Source organism: Colobus angolensis, unplaced genomic scaffold, assembly GCF_000951035.1.
Source record: "Colobus angolensis palliatus isolate OR3802 unplaced genomic scaffold, Cang.pa_1.0 Scaffold86, whole genome shotgun sequence".
Lineage (NCBI taxonomy): Eukaryota > Metazoa > Chordata > Mammalia > Primates > Cercopithecidae > Colobus > Colobus angolensis.
In genome coordinates this window covers 8195928-8214281 of record NW_012122487.1, presented here as the reverse complement: position 1 = coordinate 8214281, position 18354 = coordinate 8195928, and the positions used below count along the sequence as shown (strand labels likewise).

The 18354-nt window shown below is 38.7% G+C and overlaps 1 protein-coding gene across 1 annotated transcript in view; it reads right to left on the bottom strand.

Moving 5' to 3' along the window:
* FREM1 (FRAS1 related extracellular matrix 1) overlaps window positions 1-18354 on the bottom strand; it is a 168759-nt gene that overhangs the window by 40459 nt on the left and 109946 nt on the right. Inside the window, exons 23-26 of the mRNA XM_011930392.1 lie at window positions 18204-18345; window positions 14405-14600; window positions 9880-10144; window positions 1382-1796 (exon numbers count right to left, since the gene is read on the bottom strand). Coding sequence (XP_011785782.1) covers window positions 1382-1796; window positions 9880-10144; window positions 14405-14600; window positions 18204-18345 — 1018 coding nt within the window. The remainder of the gene's footprint in view (window positions 1-1381; window positions 1797-9879; window positions 10145-14404; window positions 14601-18203; window positions 18346-18354) is intronic.

Sequence of the window (18354 nt, the reverse complement as noted above, 5' to 3'; positions counted from 1 at the left end):
AAGGAAGGGGGGAGGGAGGGAGGGAGGGAGGGAGGAAGGAAGGAAGGAAAGAAATTTGTAGCCTGCCAACCTGCCCTGTGTATTTTGGACACGCCAGGCCCTAAAATTGCATGAGCCATGAGCCAATTTCCTAAAATAAATGTCTCTTTGTCTCTTTCTTTCTCTCTCTCTCTGTCTCAGAGCAACGGAAAAATGTAACTATTTTACTAGTCAGAAAGTATTCTGAAGTGAGAGATAAATTTTAACTATTTTGTGTTTGGTGAGAGTGTGTAGAAGAGGGTGAATTACTTCCAAGGAGAGTAGATTCAAGGGTTTGAGAGCCAGAATATACTTGATGTGTTTTGACTTAAAAAAGAAAAACACATTATGCCCTCCAGGAATCCTTGTAATAGTCAACAAATGTGGCAGCGTAGTGTCATAGAAAGGACACAAAATTTGAGATCAGAAAGACTTGAGGTCTTTGTGTGTATTTGATCAAATTATTTACCTCCTGAACTTGTATCCTCATCTATAAAATGTCAATAACAAAACTGGCTTCATATGAGTTTTATAAGAATCAAATAAGATTTATATGGAGTGGGTCTGGCCTGCAGTTAACACTACTGCAATTGCTGCTATTATTACCCTCATCATTATTACATGTGTAATAGTGTAAAGATGCTGCCTCGTAAGTTTCAACATCAAACATGTTTCAGGCCATATGCTACTGCTTTGGATACCTAATCCTATTGAATTCTCACCACAATGCTGTAGGCATGTTTTTCAAAGAAGGAAAAGTAGATTCAGAAGAGTTAATGAATTCTTTAAGGTCAGACAGTTAATACATTGCAAAGCAGAAATTCAAACCTAGGTCTGTCTGGTTCCAAAGCCCACAGCTTTTGCTCCTTTCTGTGCTACCATCGACACTCACAGTCAGTCATTAGCACCTATGTGGGCACCATATCTCTTTCATTCACATTAATATGCTGTTTGTGCTGTAGATGCATAATCTGTATTTGAATTAAAGAGGAAAGGAAATTAAAACATAGTTCTTGGCCAGCCGTGGTAGCTCACACCTGTAATCCCAGCACCTTGGGAGACGGAGGCAGGTGGATCATTTGAAGTCAGGGGGAGGTCGAGACCAGCCTGACCGACATGGTGAAACCTAGTCACTACTAAAAATACAAAAAAGTTAGCTGGGCATGGTGGCACATGCCTATAGTCCCAGCTACTTGGGAGGCTGAGGCAGGAGAATCGCTTGAGCCCAGGAGGTGGAGACTGCAGTAAGCCAAGATCACATCACTGCACTGCAGCCTGGGTGACAGAGCAATACTCTGTCTAAAAAAAAAAAAAAAAAAAGTTCTCACATCTCTGGCAGATGAACTGTGTTTTTCATACTTACCTGAATGGTGAATAAAACAGGTTCTTCCCACACTCTCCCATTCACAACAAAGCCTTGGTTTGTCCCGTCTGTGGCCATGAAAGTAAAGCAGTCAGTCTGGGAGTCCCCTCCTGAGTGTCGATAGGCCACATTCCTGCTGTCCACATCCTGCTGGGTGAAATTGTGTTGAAGTAGCCCTGTTCCCCACAGGTAGAGCTGGCCATGCTGGGGGAGCTGAACCAAGAGGAAGGTGAGATTCTCCGCAGCTGTGTCAGGGTCGGTCAGCTGAAGGAGGTCAGGGGAAAGCAGGCCCACGTCCCCCTGGGCCAGTCTCAACCCCTTGTTCCTGGTTACCACGGGCAGGGCTCTGTCCACAGTCTCCAGTGTGATCTCAAACACCCCATGCTCGGTCCGCAGTCCATTGCTGATGATGAATCTGGCAAAGAGAGGCAAGGCAGCCTTCAGCATGGATTCTTGTGTCACCATCTACTGGAATGAAACGATAACAATACACACCTTTACTAAAGGGTATGTCGTGTTGTGACTCAAATGAAAAATCAAGGGCAGATCTTGCAGAAGAATCCCTATCATTAAACCAGTCACTAGAGTAATGCATAAATGGACCATTCTACACCCAAGAATATTTTCCCAACAACATTAATGATAGACCCATGTGATACAACAGGGGAATTCTGACAATCCTATTTCTCAGGCTCATCAGTGCTTAATGTGCCTTGCACCACATAAAAATTTCACATCCAATGAGACTCATCATACGAATTTGAAGAGTATACCTCCTTTATTTATTTATATTTTTTCAATTTTTTTTTCATGGGTGTGTAATAAAGTTGTAAGTCTGATAACTGGGAGGCCAATAGAGTAAAGTGCTAAATGGGTTGAATTTAGCTGATTCATTCTACTCATATGTTTTTATGGTAGATTTCTTAATAGCAGATCACATTTCTCAGACATCTAATCTCACTTAAATCATCTTCCCCTTCCAGGCCTCATTTCCACAGCTCTGAAAAATGAATGGGATGGACCAGAAGATCATTAAGTACCACCCAACTCTAAAATATTATGGGAGGCCCTAATCTCTTACAGTTTACATGTGCTTCTGTACTTTCTCCCTGTAAGACAGGTGAGAGTTATGCTACACAAGGATTATTTTCCTGCTTCAAAGAAAGGTTCAGAAAGTTGGTGGGAGATCATAAGGCAGGTAGGAGATGAAGCTGAGACTAGAATGCAGGTCTTCTGATCCCTGCACCCTCTACTCTTGCAGAGTTTAAAATAAATGCTGGCTTAACAATCCACCACAAAGAGTTGTGATGCCTGAGCACCACTGCAAAACTGTAAAAAGAAAGCTGAAATGATACGCATTTGAGATAAGCAAAATCTTTCTTATAGTCTTAAATTTGTGATACCATAACATGCTTTTGATTATATTGATCATGAAATCACATTCTACTGAAGACAGTTTCACAATAACACTGATTTAAATGATCTTTGTAGCATTTCAACATGTAATTTTTATTTTAATAAGAATTAAGAGTATCATGAAATTATGCAAAGAAGGCACAATATTAAAACTCCAAAAAGTTAGGAAATCATTACTATCAAATGGGACTGACAAATTCACTGTACACCAAAGAAACGTACTTAGAAATAATCAGAGTTGTGTCTTATTAGCTTTTCTCCATGTACCATAGTTGCTGGAAATATTCGTGGAGGATGGACTCTTCTATTCCACTGATACAAAAATCTCTAAAAATAATGTTTTTGTAGAATATGTAAATTAATATAACATTTTTATGTATAAATTTTATATACCTATATAAATTGTATATTTTCTTTGGTGCTTCTTTTTTAACTAGAGAAGTTATAGCATTTATATTTATTTTACAAATCTGGCAGATTTGAATAACAGTCTCCTTATTCTTTGTGAAATGTGTCTTATCCTTCAGGGTTTGAGCATCGATCCTTTTAAGTATGAAGAAATCTGAAACCAGACAGTGTGAGAGCAATTAGTCAACCAGCCTGCCTGCGACCACAGACTTGGGGAAGGCAGTTAGACAAAAAGTAAAAAGAGATGAGTTTGGCTGAGTACTGATATTGCTTTGAAGGCTATGCTGAAGTTTTTTAGTTTTCTAATTATCTAGTTAATAAGACTGCCGACAAGGAAAACATGTCTGATTTGATGCAAAGAAAAAGAAATATATGTCCAAAAAGTTAAAATTGCTAAATGAAATACAACAAATAAAGTATACTTTGACATTTCACACACCTAGACTTGTAAAGAATGAAACCTGATACATTTTCCCCATAGCAGCATTTTTTACAGTTTGTAAAGGTATTCAATTACCTTTAGAATTATAGATAGAGCAAAATCACAGTTTCCTTAAAACAACCCAGTCAGTTTTCCTTTCATGAAATTAGACCTTTGATAAGTATATTTTTAACAAATTGGGCAATTTTGTCACTGGATCATGAGGTATTTATAAAATCAATTATTTATTTAAAAAAAGATGCCGGTGCAGTGGCCCATGCACGTAAACCCAGTACCTTGGTAGGCCGAGGCAGGCAGATGGCTTGAGTCCAGGAGTTCGATACCAGCCTGGGTAACGTGGCAAAAACCTTTCTCTACAAAAAATACAAAATTTAGCTGGGTGTGGTGGTGCATGCCTGTAGCTCCAGCTACTAGGGAGGCTGAGTTGGGAGGATCACTTCATCCTGGAAGGTCGAGGCTACAGTGAGCCATGAACATGCCACCGCACTCCAGCCTGGGCAACAGAGAGAGACCCTGTCTCAAAGAGAAAAAAAAAAAGAAAGAAAAAAGAAAGAAAGAAAGAAAAGAAACGAAACGAAAAGAAGAGAAAGGAAAGGAAAAGAGGCCAGGCATGGTGGCACACGCCTATAGTCCGGACACTCTGGGAGGCTGGGGTGGGTGGAGCGCTCGAGCTCAGGAGTTTGAGACCAGCCTGGGCAACATGGCAAAACCCCATCTTAAAAAAGGAAAATAATTTAAAAAAAGAAAAGAAAGGAACCTAGAAAAATATGTCTGTTCTTCAAACTTTTTACTTAGTCACCTTCACAGTTTCAAAAGTAAATTGATACACATTTTTAGGTATAAAATTATGCTTTATTTCTCAGGCAGAGCCTGAGAACAGAGTTATGCCTTTATTCTATTGTTTTTCTGTTACTTTTTCCTATTCCCCCCAGATCCTATCATTTCACACACGATAAAATAAGAAGGAGGCTAGGTGCTCCCTCAGTGCCTCCAAGCTCCCTTTTTCCCATTTTCCCCCTCCAGAAATATGTTTCACACCTCTCATTCTACTCTATTTCACAAATAAACTGGCTCTCTATTCCTTACCAGATCCCTGTATCAAATGTGCTCTGTGGAGAGGGTTAAATCAGCCATTGGTACGTTAGTGTAAATGTAAGCCAAAGGACGTGTATTTTTAGCATTAGCATTAATTGTAGAGCTACAGACATTGTGCGCTATTAAAAGTTTGTCAAATATCAGCAGAGAAGGAAGAAGAAAGAAGGGGAGAGATGGGACCAGGAGCAACAAAGCCAAATGCAAGCTTGAGTGAGTGCCAGGGACTCCATCAGAGGTAGCCATCTTAAATATCTAATTCTGACTTTCCTCTCTGGAGACTGAATTGCAAAAATGCCTGACGGGGTCCTCAAAGCTCATCTCAGGATGGCCACACCTACTCGATGTGTGCATGGCCTCTGTGAGGTCACTGAAGTTGTCTTATGATCCAGGCTGTCCATCTCAAACCCCTCCCTGCTGGATGATCGCGATCTGCCCACGTTGGAAACAGGCAGCCTGCCATCAGACAGATGGGAGTGAGGGCACGCGGGCCACAGACCACAGAAGAGTAAGAAATATGTTTTCTGAGGCCAGTGCTCCCATCTGGGACACCAAGGCAGCTGTCTGTGCTGACCTAAAGCTAATAAGCCAGGGGTGAAAATGATGTAATTTCTAAACATGACTGGATCAAACACATCATTCCACTTTCACAAGTAACAGTGCAAACTACTCACAGGCAGAGAGGCATCATCAGAGAGAGGGACAGAGTGAGTGGTTACAGTTGAGTTCCCGGTCAAAATAAAGCTAGCAGAACAAGTCAAACAAGGTCAGTGCTGTTCATGTCTGGAAAAGCTGACCAATCAGATGGTCTTCCAAATATCCCCTCCCCTAAATCCTCCAAATATATTCTCAAGGTTTAAAACCTTAAAGCCATTGCTATGCTGGTATCCATTCTGAGGTGAAGAAGTTGGTGGTAGCAGCCCTTCTGTGGGTCCATTTTGTTTAATTTCCCTTATTACATCCCCCTGAGAAGAGATGCAGCCAAGATGACCACTGTTCTCACGAAATTTGGGGAATGACTCTCAGATTTGACTGGGGTGCCTGCCTGGTCTGATTTCACCATTACCACGGTGCTTTCAAGCTTTCTGCATTGCCTGGCAATAAAGTTGGCTGAAGAAGCTGCCATCTGTCATGGCATTTAAGAGATAAAAATGGAATCATAAATAGCGCCAGCTCCTCAGAAAAAAAAAAAAAAAAAAGTCCAGCCGGCATGTCAAAATGGAGGACATTAGCATGTTCTTTTAGTACCCGGCTGCCAGCAGCTGAAGTCAGCTTGCTAATCACTCGGTGTCATCTGTCCTAGAATATGCTGCCAAATCTTTCTTCCAGGCCAGCAGCACCAAACAATGCAGGAGAAATTTATGATTCACAAAATATTTTTGCAGAAGGTAAAATCTGACTATTAAACTCCCCCATTTAATTAATGCTGCCATAGCTTACATTAAAAAGGGAAGGGGGAAAATCCTCTGCACAGAATTTATCTCTTCTACCCAGCCAAATTCCTTGCCAAATTTAACAGCAAGCAACATAAATTTAGGTGATTAGATTGGTTGCATATATTTAATTTTTAAAAAGCACCATGATCACACTTTCATTAAAACAGGCTTTCAGCTTTGGTTTAGCGCCACTTGACAAACAACATAGCAGTCCGTGATTGGGTTAGTGAAATGACAAGATTAAAATTCGGGTCTTGGGCAGATGCTAGGCTCTTCCATTATAAATATGTAAAACTGCTGGCCAAATATCAGAATGACACATTGAGGAGGTTCCTTCGCACAAATGCATATTCTCCACAAATTTTTGGTACAACGAGGTATAATGGAAAGAACCTTCCACTGGAAATGAGCTCTGAGCCCCAAATTCAGCAGTGATACTCAGTTATATCAGTTTAGGTGACTTCCTTTGCCTCTTGGAACCTTGGTTTTCTCATGTGTAAAATGGGAACACTATTGCATCTCTCGCAAGGTGGTAGCATAAGGCTTAAGAAAAATAACGTACAAAAAAGAGTCCAGGACATTCTCTGGTGCATTGCAGGTGTTCAGGCAATGCTAGATTTCCTATGTGTAAATAAGGGATTGGACCAAATCAATGCTTTTCAGCCTTTGTTGTTTATTTTCTCCCTAAAACCTTGTTTCCTAATCTTGAGTAATTGACACCATATTTTTGCCATATGCCCGTACTATGTGTACTCTTATTATTTACTAGTTTGCTTTCTATCAATTCAATTTTTAACTTGAATCAATGTATTTGGTTAAAAGGAAACCTTTTAACTACTGAAAACTGAATATTAGCAAGCACAAAAAATTTGTTTTCTTATATTTAGTTTTATAGTATTTATAGTATTGTTTTTAGTGTCAACACTCATACACTCACATACAACACACACACCTAAGTTCCATCAGTACATGGGGCTGAAGGCCCCAGAACCTCAATCTCTGGGAGGCCCTAAAAAGGCTTCTATAAATTCTTTTTTTTTTTTTTTTTTTTTTAAGATGGAGTTTTGCTCTTGTTGCCCAGGCTGGAGCGCAGTGGTGCCATCTTGGTTCACTGCAACTACTGCCTCCTGGGCTCAAGCGATTCTCCTGCCTCAGCCTCCTGAGTAGCTGGGATTACAGGCGCCCACCACCACTCCCAGCTAATTTTTTGTATTTTTAGTAGAGATGGGGTTTCACCATGTTGACCAGACTGGTCTCCAACTCCTGACTTCAGGTGATCCACCCACCTTGCCTCCTAAAGTGCTGGGATTACAGGCATGAGTCACCACCCCAGCCTCAACTTCCATAAATTCTTGAGGCTCCTCAGAACATATTCAGAACAACAGACTGGACCAGACCACTGATGGCTAGTCCTGACTGCATTAGAATTACCTGAAGATATCTTTCAAAAATACAGATTTCTGGGCCTGAGACTGGACTTACCAAAGTTGCCTCTCTGGGGTAAGGCCCAAGAATATGCATTTTGTAGTTCTCTCTGGCAATTATCTGAGGATATAGAAATGTAGAAATTCCTGGGATAAATGATTCCTAAAATGCCATCTAATAAGACTTTCTCTAGATGCAAATTAGGAAACTTTTACAGTATTGCCAATCCTTATATACGGAGGTTTTGTTTTTCATTCTCACCATTCGATTAATATCTAACCTTCATTTCTCAACATCTTCATGCATTCAGTCCTGTGTTCTCCAGCAAGGTCACTGGTTTCTTCAAGACAGTCACTAATGTCTTCAGCAGACTGTTCTGTAGGCATTGACAGAGGGAAGCAGGAAAGGAAAGAAGCTAGAAGTTCCAGAAATGCGTGTAAAATTAAAAGCCCTGGATCTGATACAAACGTATTAAGCCAAGAAGCACCCAGCCTCCATTAGCAAACAGGAAAAAAAGAACAATCATTGCTCCTCTTGGTAACTCCTTTCCTCCTTCAAGATCATACTTGGTGTTACAAAGATTGGAAGTAAGAAGGTCGTCAAGGAAAGAACATAATGACAACAACAATGACAATAATAGTAATAGCTAACACTTACTTAGTTCTTCCTATGCGCCAGGTGTTGTTCTACTACTACTTTACATGCATAAGCTCATATAAACCTCCCACAACCTTGTGAGGCAGGTGCTACGAGTATCATTCCATTTCATAGAAGAGGAAACAAGAGCACAGGAGGTTGTGTAACCTGATGAAGGTCACAGAGTTGTGAGTCACTCAGGCAGTTCTTGCCCCCAAGCCTGTATCTTAACTTCACTATTCCACCTCTCAAACAAAAGAGCCAGCTTGAAAAGGAATCCCCACATCTCACGTTTTAGTGAATGCTTAGCAACACTCAAAGACTGAACTAGTTAAAATATTGAACAATTAAATGATTACCTGCTTGTTAAAGGACATTTATCAAGAGAAAAAAATAAGATATTAGTTCCAACTTTCTGAGATTTTTTGTTTTGTTTTGTTGGATTATCCAAATCAGCTTTCAAAAATCATTTTAATGCTAAAAAGGTGAGCAGCATCCTCTTTACTGACATTTAACCAGTGTTTATCAGAGCAGACATATTGAATTCAGATAGGTAAAAGTAAGATAGAGGACAGTGATATTTGAACATGAGTGTGACAGTGATACTTGATAGTTTATGGGAACCTATTGAATAATATAGGAGTATGCTCCATTTATGTTATTTTATAGTACTCTTTAGAAGATTGTATTGTGACATGGTAAAAATTACACCAGGAGCCAAAAGTGTGGGTGTACAATAGACAAACCAATGCTCTCCAGGCCTCCTTCTGAATTGACAAAACTCAAAACTGGATTGTGCACAACGGTTCGCTCAAAGTCCAACATTTCCCAGTCCTCAAGCCCGGCCTGGGGATCTTTGTTTCTCTCCAGGGACTTCAGGTTCAGCCAGCTTTGAGAGCTACGAGATTATAGATCTTCTGGAGTTGCTCTTGCTTTATGTGACTTGAAACAAATTTCCATATTTTAAATGAATGTAGATTTTCATTAATGTTGTATCTTTGCCTTTTCACCAGATTGTTATTCATTCCAATGATTTATTTGACACAGAATTCTGGAACAGGTGCGCAGCCCCCAATTATAACATTGTTTCTATGGGGAAATATGATCTACTTTATGACAACATGATTTATGATATAGTTACCAGAACACGTTGTGTCAAAAGGCAGTGTCTGCTTATGCCAAATGTTTACTAATAAATGCCTTTTCGTCAGACAGAAAAACATACTCCAAAAAGAGGGAAATTACTTTTCCAGGTCTATCTTTAGCTGGGAGCCTCAGCTTTTCACATTTCTCCTCATAGCAGAACTTGCATAAAGATCTGTTTACTGTGTTTATTTTTTGATAACAGGCCCGAATTTCTTGCTTTGCTGCTGTCATTTTAATTGTGTGGCTTCACCTTACATACAAGGCAGTAAAAGACAAACACAGCTGCACCAGAGCTGAAAAATGACTCATTTTTTTCTCCTTTTCTATCCTTTGTTTAAAAAAACAAATTTCATTCTATATATTTAAGGTATACAGCATGATGTTGTAAGATACACATATTTTGTAAAATGGTTACTATAGTGAAGCACATTAACAGATCTCCTTTTCTGTAAGTATTAATCCAAAGAAGGGGGTTGAAAAGTTTCCATGGGGCTCACCTGAATCTGTCACTGGAGACAGTCACCTTGCTCTTGTGTACATAGCAAACGGTCTGCCCCACTATATCCATTTGGCTGAAGCTTGTAATGGGAACTCCAGGATAGTGAACATATTCGACCTGACCATATCGTGGAGGGGAGGTGATGACATAGAGCAGTTCCTCAGGCTTGTCTGTTCCATCCACAGCCAGGAGAGTAGTGGTTGTTAAGAAACCTCTGTCACCTTTAGACACCATGAGTGGTTTTGTAAGGATGACAATATCACCTACATGACATAAGAGGTTATGGTCAAGAATCATATCAAAAAATATATTGTGTCCAAGGCAAAGGCCAAAGACAAAGGCCAAAACTGTGCAAAAATCAAAATTAATATGACAGAAAGGTTTATATAACTATTATGAATAAAAATAATTAACCAAAAGACATGAGCAGATATTTCACAGAAGAAGAAATTCACATGGCCAGTAAAGATATTTTTAAATGCTCAAGCTCACTAGTAATTATGGAAATATAAATATCATGATAAATTGTCATCTCATAACTTTTTGATTGGCAAGGATGTAGAAGCCTGACTGTACAAAGTGTTGAAGAAGACATAGATCAAGAGAGTCTTGCATACAACTTTGGAAAGAGTGTAAATTGGTACATGATTTGGCATTATTTTGTAAAGAGTCAAATGTTCACATATGCCTTGACTCAGCAATTCCACCCCAGCTATGTACTTGAAAGAAACACTTGCCCTGCTACTCTTGGAGACCTGCACCCAAATGGTCATTGCAGTACCGTCTGTAATTGAAAGCATTACACACAACCCAAATGCCTTTGCAAAAAGTGAATATATACACAAACTGTGTTCTATTCATACAACTGAATTTCATGCAGTAGTCAAATGAACGAACTACAGCTACATGGAATGATGTACTACAGATGTAGTATATTAACATTCATTAGTTATATGAGCAAGCTGAGAAAATGATAAAAGTAAGAAAATAATACAAAATTTAGAACCATATTTTTTTCTGGAGAATGTAGGAAGATGTCTAGTATTAATATTCCAGTCCTTCAATTGTGTGGTAGTTGCAAAAATGTTCATGATACATTTTTAATATGTATATTTATACAACCATATTCATATCAGGATTACTCACAATAGCCAAGAGATGCAAACAACTCAAGTGCCTCTCAACAGATGAGTGGATAAACAAAATGTGGCATATACATACACTGTAATACCACTCAGCCTTAAAAGGGAAGGGAGTCCTGGCACATGCTACAACATGCATGAACCTTGAGGACAGTATGCTAAGTGAAGTAAGCCAGTCATATAAAGATATATACTATATGATTCCACTTACATGAAGTACCTAGAGTAGTAAAACTCATAAAGACATAACGTAGAACAATGGTTACCAGGGAGGGGGAAATGAGGAGTCATTATCTAATGGGTATAGACTTTTAGTTTTCTGAGATGAAAAAATTCTGGAGATTGGATGGACAACAACATGAATATATTTAACACTATGAACTGGTACACTTAAAAATGGTTAAGATGGTATATTTTGTGTAATGTGTAATTTACCACTTTTTTTTAAATGTATGACTGAGGAAGGTAGAAGTGGGTCACACGTGGACTAATGATGCAGTTTCACAAACTAGGGATTATAATTGAATTTTGTTCACCTGAGGCCCATTACAAAGTGATCATCTCTCAAATACAGAGCTTCAACTCTGTGTCAGGTACAGAACGTTCTTGTGAGGTATTGTCTTATCATATCCCCAGATTATAAATGAGGAAGCTAAGGTATAGAAATGCTAACTTACCTGCTTGTAGTCACACTATTAAGAAAACATTGAGTGAGAATTTGTACTCAAGCCATCTGAGTCTAGAGCACAGGCTCTTAAACATTGCATTATTTTGTTCAGTGTCTTTAATATCTAGGGAGCTCTTGTGAACTAATACTAAAAGGGTGACTATCCAAAAACATGTGATGTAAATGCCAAGCCATTTCTGAATTTAAAAACATAGTGGCCAAAAAAATTTTTTTAAAGATATTCAGTCTCATGAGGAAATAAGAAATACAAATAAACCATCAAAGTGGTACTCTTTTAACCAATGGTTCCCAATGACAAGCAATTTTGCTCCCCAAGGGACATTTGGCAATGTCTGGAGACATTTTTGGTTGTCATAACTGGGAGTTGCTACTGGCTTCTAGAGGGCAGAGGCCTGGGATGCTGCTAAACATTTTACAATGCACAAGGGAGTCCCCTGCAACAAAGAATCCTCCATCCCAAAATGTCAATAGTGTCATAATTGGAAAACGCTGTTTCAGATTACTAAATTGGTCTTTTCATACACTATGCTTTTATCTCAAAATGCTATGCAACTTCAGTCCTACACAGAATCAAAGACCATTCTAAATTTAAGTCAAAACCTTAGCCACAGATGCTACAGAGAGAAGCAAGATGAATACATCAAGGAAGTAAGAAGAATGAATTAGGTGGGGGAAACAAAAAGCACCCAGGAGAGGTTTCACCAGGAGCAGAAAATGGACCTGAGGGGAGGAAGAGCAACCAGCTCTTGCCTTGATGCAATTTTTCAGCACTGTAAGGGCAGATTATAGGTTAGAGTCAACTATAGACAATGTCCTCCTAAACTTATCTGAAAGATCTCAACATCATTTCTGCCACTATGCAAATCAGAAGACACAGCAACACAGCAATTGGGAAGCTTAATGTTATTTATAATAGCTCCCAAATGGAAACAACCAAATGCTCAATTTTAAGGTTGTGATTAAATTTAACTCTTCAGTACAGTCTTGTTTAGAGATAAACAATTATGGCTACAAAGTTATGCAGCAACCTGCAAAAACTCATGTTAAGTAAAAAACAAAACAAAAAAAACTGTACAGTGACAAAACACCACTTTGTAAGAGGAATAAGAGGAAACAAAGAAGAAAAATTTTGAACTGAAAATATTAATAGGATAATGTGTCTACTTGGTATATGTTTTCAAAAATCCTTTTAGAAAATAATCACATGTCAATTGCAGCAGAGTCTGGCAATGCACTGGCCAATTTTATTTCCTTTCTTCTTGGGTGCAAAGCTAAAGTTTCTATTGCCCAGCCTCTCTTAATGTGGCATGTGACTGTGATTCAGTCACTGGAATGTGTGCAAGAGAGGTACACAACCTTCACACCTAGTGCATGACATCCCCTAATTTTCTTCCATATCTCACTTCCTGAGTGACTCTAAGGCCTTCAGAATATGGGAATGTCTAGATATAAAGAGTTCCTAGATGACTATGTGGAACAGAGCTCTCCTATATCACTGTAAAACTGTGTTGTGCTGAGCCAATGAGAAGGTGGCCTACTCTGATACACTAGTTGTCTGCCCTAATATATTACTTGTATTACATTTTGCCTGGACATATATTTATGATGAACATAGTTGTTTTGCAGGGAGAGATAAATGTGCACAGTAACATCTAGCTTATCTGAAGTCACTTATTAGACTTTTTTAAGGAACACATTTACAACCAGGAAATAAGCAAATAAAATATATTATTACATAGCTCAAAGTAAACACCTCAAGATCAAACTGAATTAATTTTTTAAAACTTTAGGACAATTACAATTCTGCCACACATAAAGCAAAATTTTTTTTTATTATTGCACTTAAGCATTCAATTTACCTCTGAGCTTCCTGGCAGCCAAAGCAAAAAAGGGAAGCATTCAGTCAACTAAGCATGTACTGAGGATCTAAGATTATGCTTCATCCTGGGACTATCTAGATCCTGGGATAACACAGATGAATGAGGTATGATCCTCACATAAGGTGAAGCAAAATTACAGGGTAGTAACAGTTGGGTATCAAGAGCTTCTACACCTCCTTGCTGAGCTTTTTAAAAAAAACTCTCCTCCATCTACCATTTAACTCTCCCCCATTCACCATTTATACAACTCATTCTGTTAATTAACTCACAAGAAGCTTATCTTACAGTGTCTTTCCCTGTCCCTAAAAAGCATATGTTAGCACTTTCAAAGTGAAAGAAGCAACAACTTCCAGCCTTTCTAATGACAAAGTTTACCTTTATTATTTTTAAATTTTGAAATATATTTTTCATTTATTGAGAAGTACTTTTCCTTTGAAACTCCATTTTCCAGTGATAGATCACTTCCTGAAGATAAAACTAGAGTTACACATCAATTAGGTAAAATTTTACTTAAAGCAAAAAAAAATCCTAACAGTTAAAGTAGCCTGTATAGCCACATTGTATGCAAAGCTGAATTTCCAATAAACTTTAAAAAATAATGAATGGATTGGCTACTTCTGTGAACCTCATAGGTCCCAGACAAAGCAGGTGAGAAGCCAAAGGATCTAAACATAAATGATAGAATTTCAAAGATGAAGAGTGGCAGGAAAAAAGGAAAGAAGGGAGGGAAAGAGACAGAAAGAAACAAATATAGAACACTTATACCAGTTAGCAAAGTTGATCCCAGTAAACCTTGGTAGACATGCTTTTTACCTTTTTCCATGTCCTTGATGGTGATTTGACAGTCAAGAGCAGGGGACCTGTTGTCACCATCCCAAAGGTAGAAGGTGAAGCTATCTCGATTCTGGGAATCCATTGCCCCAGTGTGTGTGTATCTCAGCAAGTTCAGATCCACTTCCTCCTGAGTGCACTTCATGCCAGGGGAGAGAGGAACCCAGTCCCTCCCTATCTGGAAGGAGCCAGAGTTAGTCAGCTGCTCATGGTTTTTTCCCCCCGCAACGTATGTTAGTGGACATTTTCTGTATCCCCTAAAAACCTCCAATAGAAATAATATTTCAGGGAAATTCCAGACTACTTTTTGCCATTCTACCTGACTTTTTTCTTTTCAAAGAAATACATTAGAATAATTTGAGAACTTGGAAAAACACTGGCTTCAACCAAAGGGTTTCAGACAAAGTCAAACAATACAACAGCATTGTTACTTCCAAGGTATTTATTATAAGCAATCATAGCTGATTAAATATTCCAAATAATGACAGCAGGTGGGTAATCGAGCTCTTGGAATGGATTCTTTAGAAATTAAATGTGTTTCTTTTAGAGTTTCCATTTTTTAGTTCTTTTCATTGTTCCACTAATCAAATATATATTTTTTCAACATGGCTCATTACTAGGCTTATCTGAAGCAGACAAAACAAAAATAGAACAGATGCATTTACTCCTCAGTATGTTTCCAGCCTTACTAAAGAAAGAAAATGATGGGGATCACTATCACTCCCTACATTTATATCCTAAGTCATCAAAAAATATAAAGTGCAAATATCATATATTATTTTTATCAGAATCTTCTAAAAGCCAACATTATTTAAGCATATATTTTGTAGGGAGCTTGATACAGAAATTATGGCATTTTGAATTTAAAAGATTCTTATGCTGAGGGGGGTGGCTAAGAACTGAGAGTAGTAGAAAAATGTAATCATAAATCTTTATTAACTTATTAATAATCCTATTACTATTCATTTAAGGTACATACCTTTCCCTGGGAATGGCTCACAAAAAGTCATTAGATATAATTTTTTAAAAAGCCATCTTAACATTTATTATATGATACTATCTTGTGGTTTTACTGTCTAATTTAAGAGTCTAAAACAGAAATGTAAATCATTTACTTTTCATTCCCCTTGATACTTTGGTCTAAGACTTTGCCCATTTGATCCTAAACAATAAGGGTTCTGGTACAGCAAGGGGAGGAGGGATTGCAGTGGGATGAAGACACTGACCTTTCATCTTTTAAGTTCATGTCAGATAGAACACAGATTTCCAGATTCCACAGACTCCCAGCTCCTGGCAAAAGAGCTTTTTCCTCCTCTTTTCCCATTGTGCTACCACTTGCCTTTATGTCATTCTACTTGATAACGTTTCTTTCTCTTTAATATGTTTATCCATCTGATATTTGTAGATTTATGTTCTGCCCTCATGCTCACTGGATGGAAGTTAATTACATCATAACAATTAAGCTAGTGTTTATTTCCATAAGATCTATTTGCCAATATAATTTTTAAAACAGACTCTTTCAGGTTTTAAACAGGAAACCCTGCAATTCTATTTCACATTTTCCCTTTTCTAATCTTGTCTAAGGAAGAAGGCCAGAAGAAGACATATTTTCCTCTCTTTTGTCTCCATGTAATTCCTTACTTGCACTCCAAAATGTTAGATTGACTTAATAGAATCATTTGAAGACCCAGAAATAGGAAGAAAATAAAAGTCAGATTCAAGATGGGGAAAACTAAGAGAAGTCAACAAGAAAACAAGAACTCTTGGGAGACTCCAGGAGGGCTGGAGTGCTGGTCCTCGGTCTTGGAAAGACTCGAAGAACTGCTAGGGAGCTGGGAGATAACTGTGTGGAGCCATACTGGGAACCTGGACCCATCTGCATTTTCACATATCCAAAACAGTTCCGTTCCCAAGCCACCCAAATGTGTGAGCTGTCACTGCATTTCTGCTTCATTACTCTTTGAAATGAAATAAGGACACAGCTGTACCTCAATTTAAATCAGTGATTGTTCTTCACTCTGATTCTCTATGGTGCCTACAATCTACGACAATCAAGCCATTCCACATAGAAAGAATTCTTGCTGCTTTTCTAGGACTGTGCCTCCATTATATGTAAAGTTAAGCATTCCATCAAATAATTGCATTGGGGACGGTTGGTGGTTGTGGCTGCTAGTCTTAATCCACCATTGAAATAAACATTTGGACTGATTACTCAACTGACCTTCTCAGGTGACTGATCTATGTAATTCATGTTGGGCTGATCCTTGGACATCATGCACACAGTATGAATCAGACTGAAATTTTGCTATTCTAGGCCTAAAGTGAAACAAGGACATTTTATCAAACCACAAAGCAAGCTATTGAGTTAGCAGTAAAACCCAGGTGACCCTACCCCTAGTATCCCTTTATTGTTTCCATGCTTATTTGCTTTCCATTAAAGCATCTAATTTTGAGAACATACACAATTCCAGGAATGTTAATTTATGGTGTCATGCAGTTCATGGGATTCAAGTTTGGCAGTTGTTAAAATCTGTTATGCTAGCAGGATGGGATGACTCCCACATGAAGTTTTCTCCCACACTGTCTTTTTGATCCAAGACTTTGTCCATCTGAACCTAAACAATAAGGGCTCTGGTGCTGCAAGGGGAGTGGGACTACAGTGGGACGAAGACACTGACCTTTCAGCTTTTAAGTTCATGTCAGATAGAACACAGAACAATTTGGTATATAGTTTGTGGAGTAAGTAGTCTCCCTGGAGCAGACATAAAGATTGTCCTTGCTCAGGGATGAAGATGAGAAGCAGAAGGAAAGAAAGATGCTCACTGTGGCAAATCATTGAGAAGGCAGGAGGTGATAATACTCAGATAATGTTTTTTTGTTGCTGTTGTTTTGTTTCTTAAGATGGAGTCTCGCTCTGTCACCCAGGCTGGAGTGCAGCGGCACGATCTCAGCTCACTGCAACCTTTGCCTCCCAGGTTCAAGTAGTTCTCCTGCCTCAGCCTCTGGAGTAGTGAGTAGCTGGGAATACAGGTGCACACTGCCACCCCCAGCTAATTTTTGTATTTTAGTAGAGATGGGTTTCACCATGTTTCCCGGGATGGTCTTGATCTCCCGACCTTGTGATCTGCCCACCTCGGCCTCTCAAAGTGCTGGGATTCAGATAATGTTTTAACAGAGACCAGTAGGGCCAGAGGAGCTAGAGGCAGCCCTCCAAGTTTCCCTGGACCTGATTATCATGAAAAAATAATGAAAGTTTTCATTTTCCTGAGAATGATCTAGAATTTAGCTGAAATACGCACACACACACACACACACACACAGAGAGAGAGAGAGACAGAGAGAGAGAGAGAGAGAGAGATTGAGAGAACAAGAGAGACTGTAGACTTGAAGTTTTATAATTGAGATGATGGATGCTAAAGAGGAAAATTACATGAATCACAAGTGAAAAATCTGGTAGAAATGAAGATATCACAAAAGATCCTGGATTATCCTCAGAAAGCAGATAGCTTGCTTTACCCCAGTAATTCCCTCCCTCAGAATTTAGGGATAATCCCACAGGAGAGGGAGCAATGAAGAATCTTAATATTTGTTGAATTTACCCCATGTTGACAAAGAAACTTTAGAACAGCATGAATTCACCCTGAACTAGTAAAATTAAATTTTCTACTTCTGGGCAAATTCATGGCTATCAGAGAATAAATCCCATCACTGAAATGTATATACTGAGAAGATTTATACCTGCTACATTAGTTTTGAAAAATAAAAGTAAAAAGTCACTAACCTTAAACTGAAGTTGCCCATTTTGGGGAAGCCTTTCAAATACATAGTAAATCTTCTCCCTGGGCGAGTCTTCATCTATGGCTGAAAGAACAGCACTGGAAATAATACGAGTTCCACCCATATTCACTGCAATTTCGGCCTTCCTGTAAAAA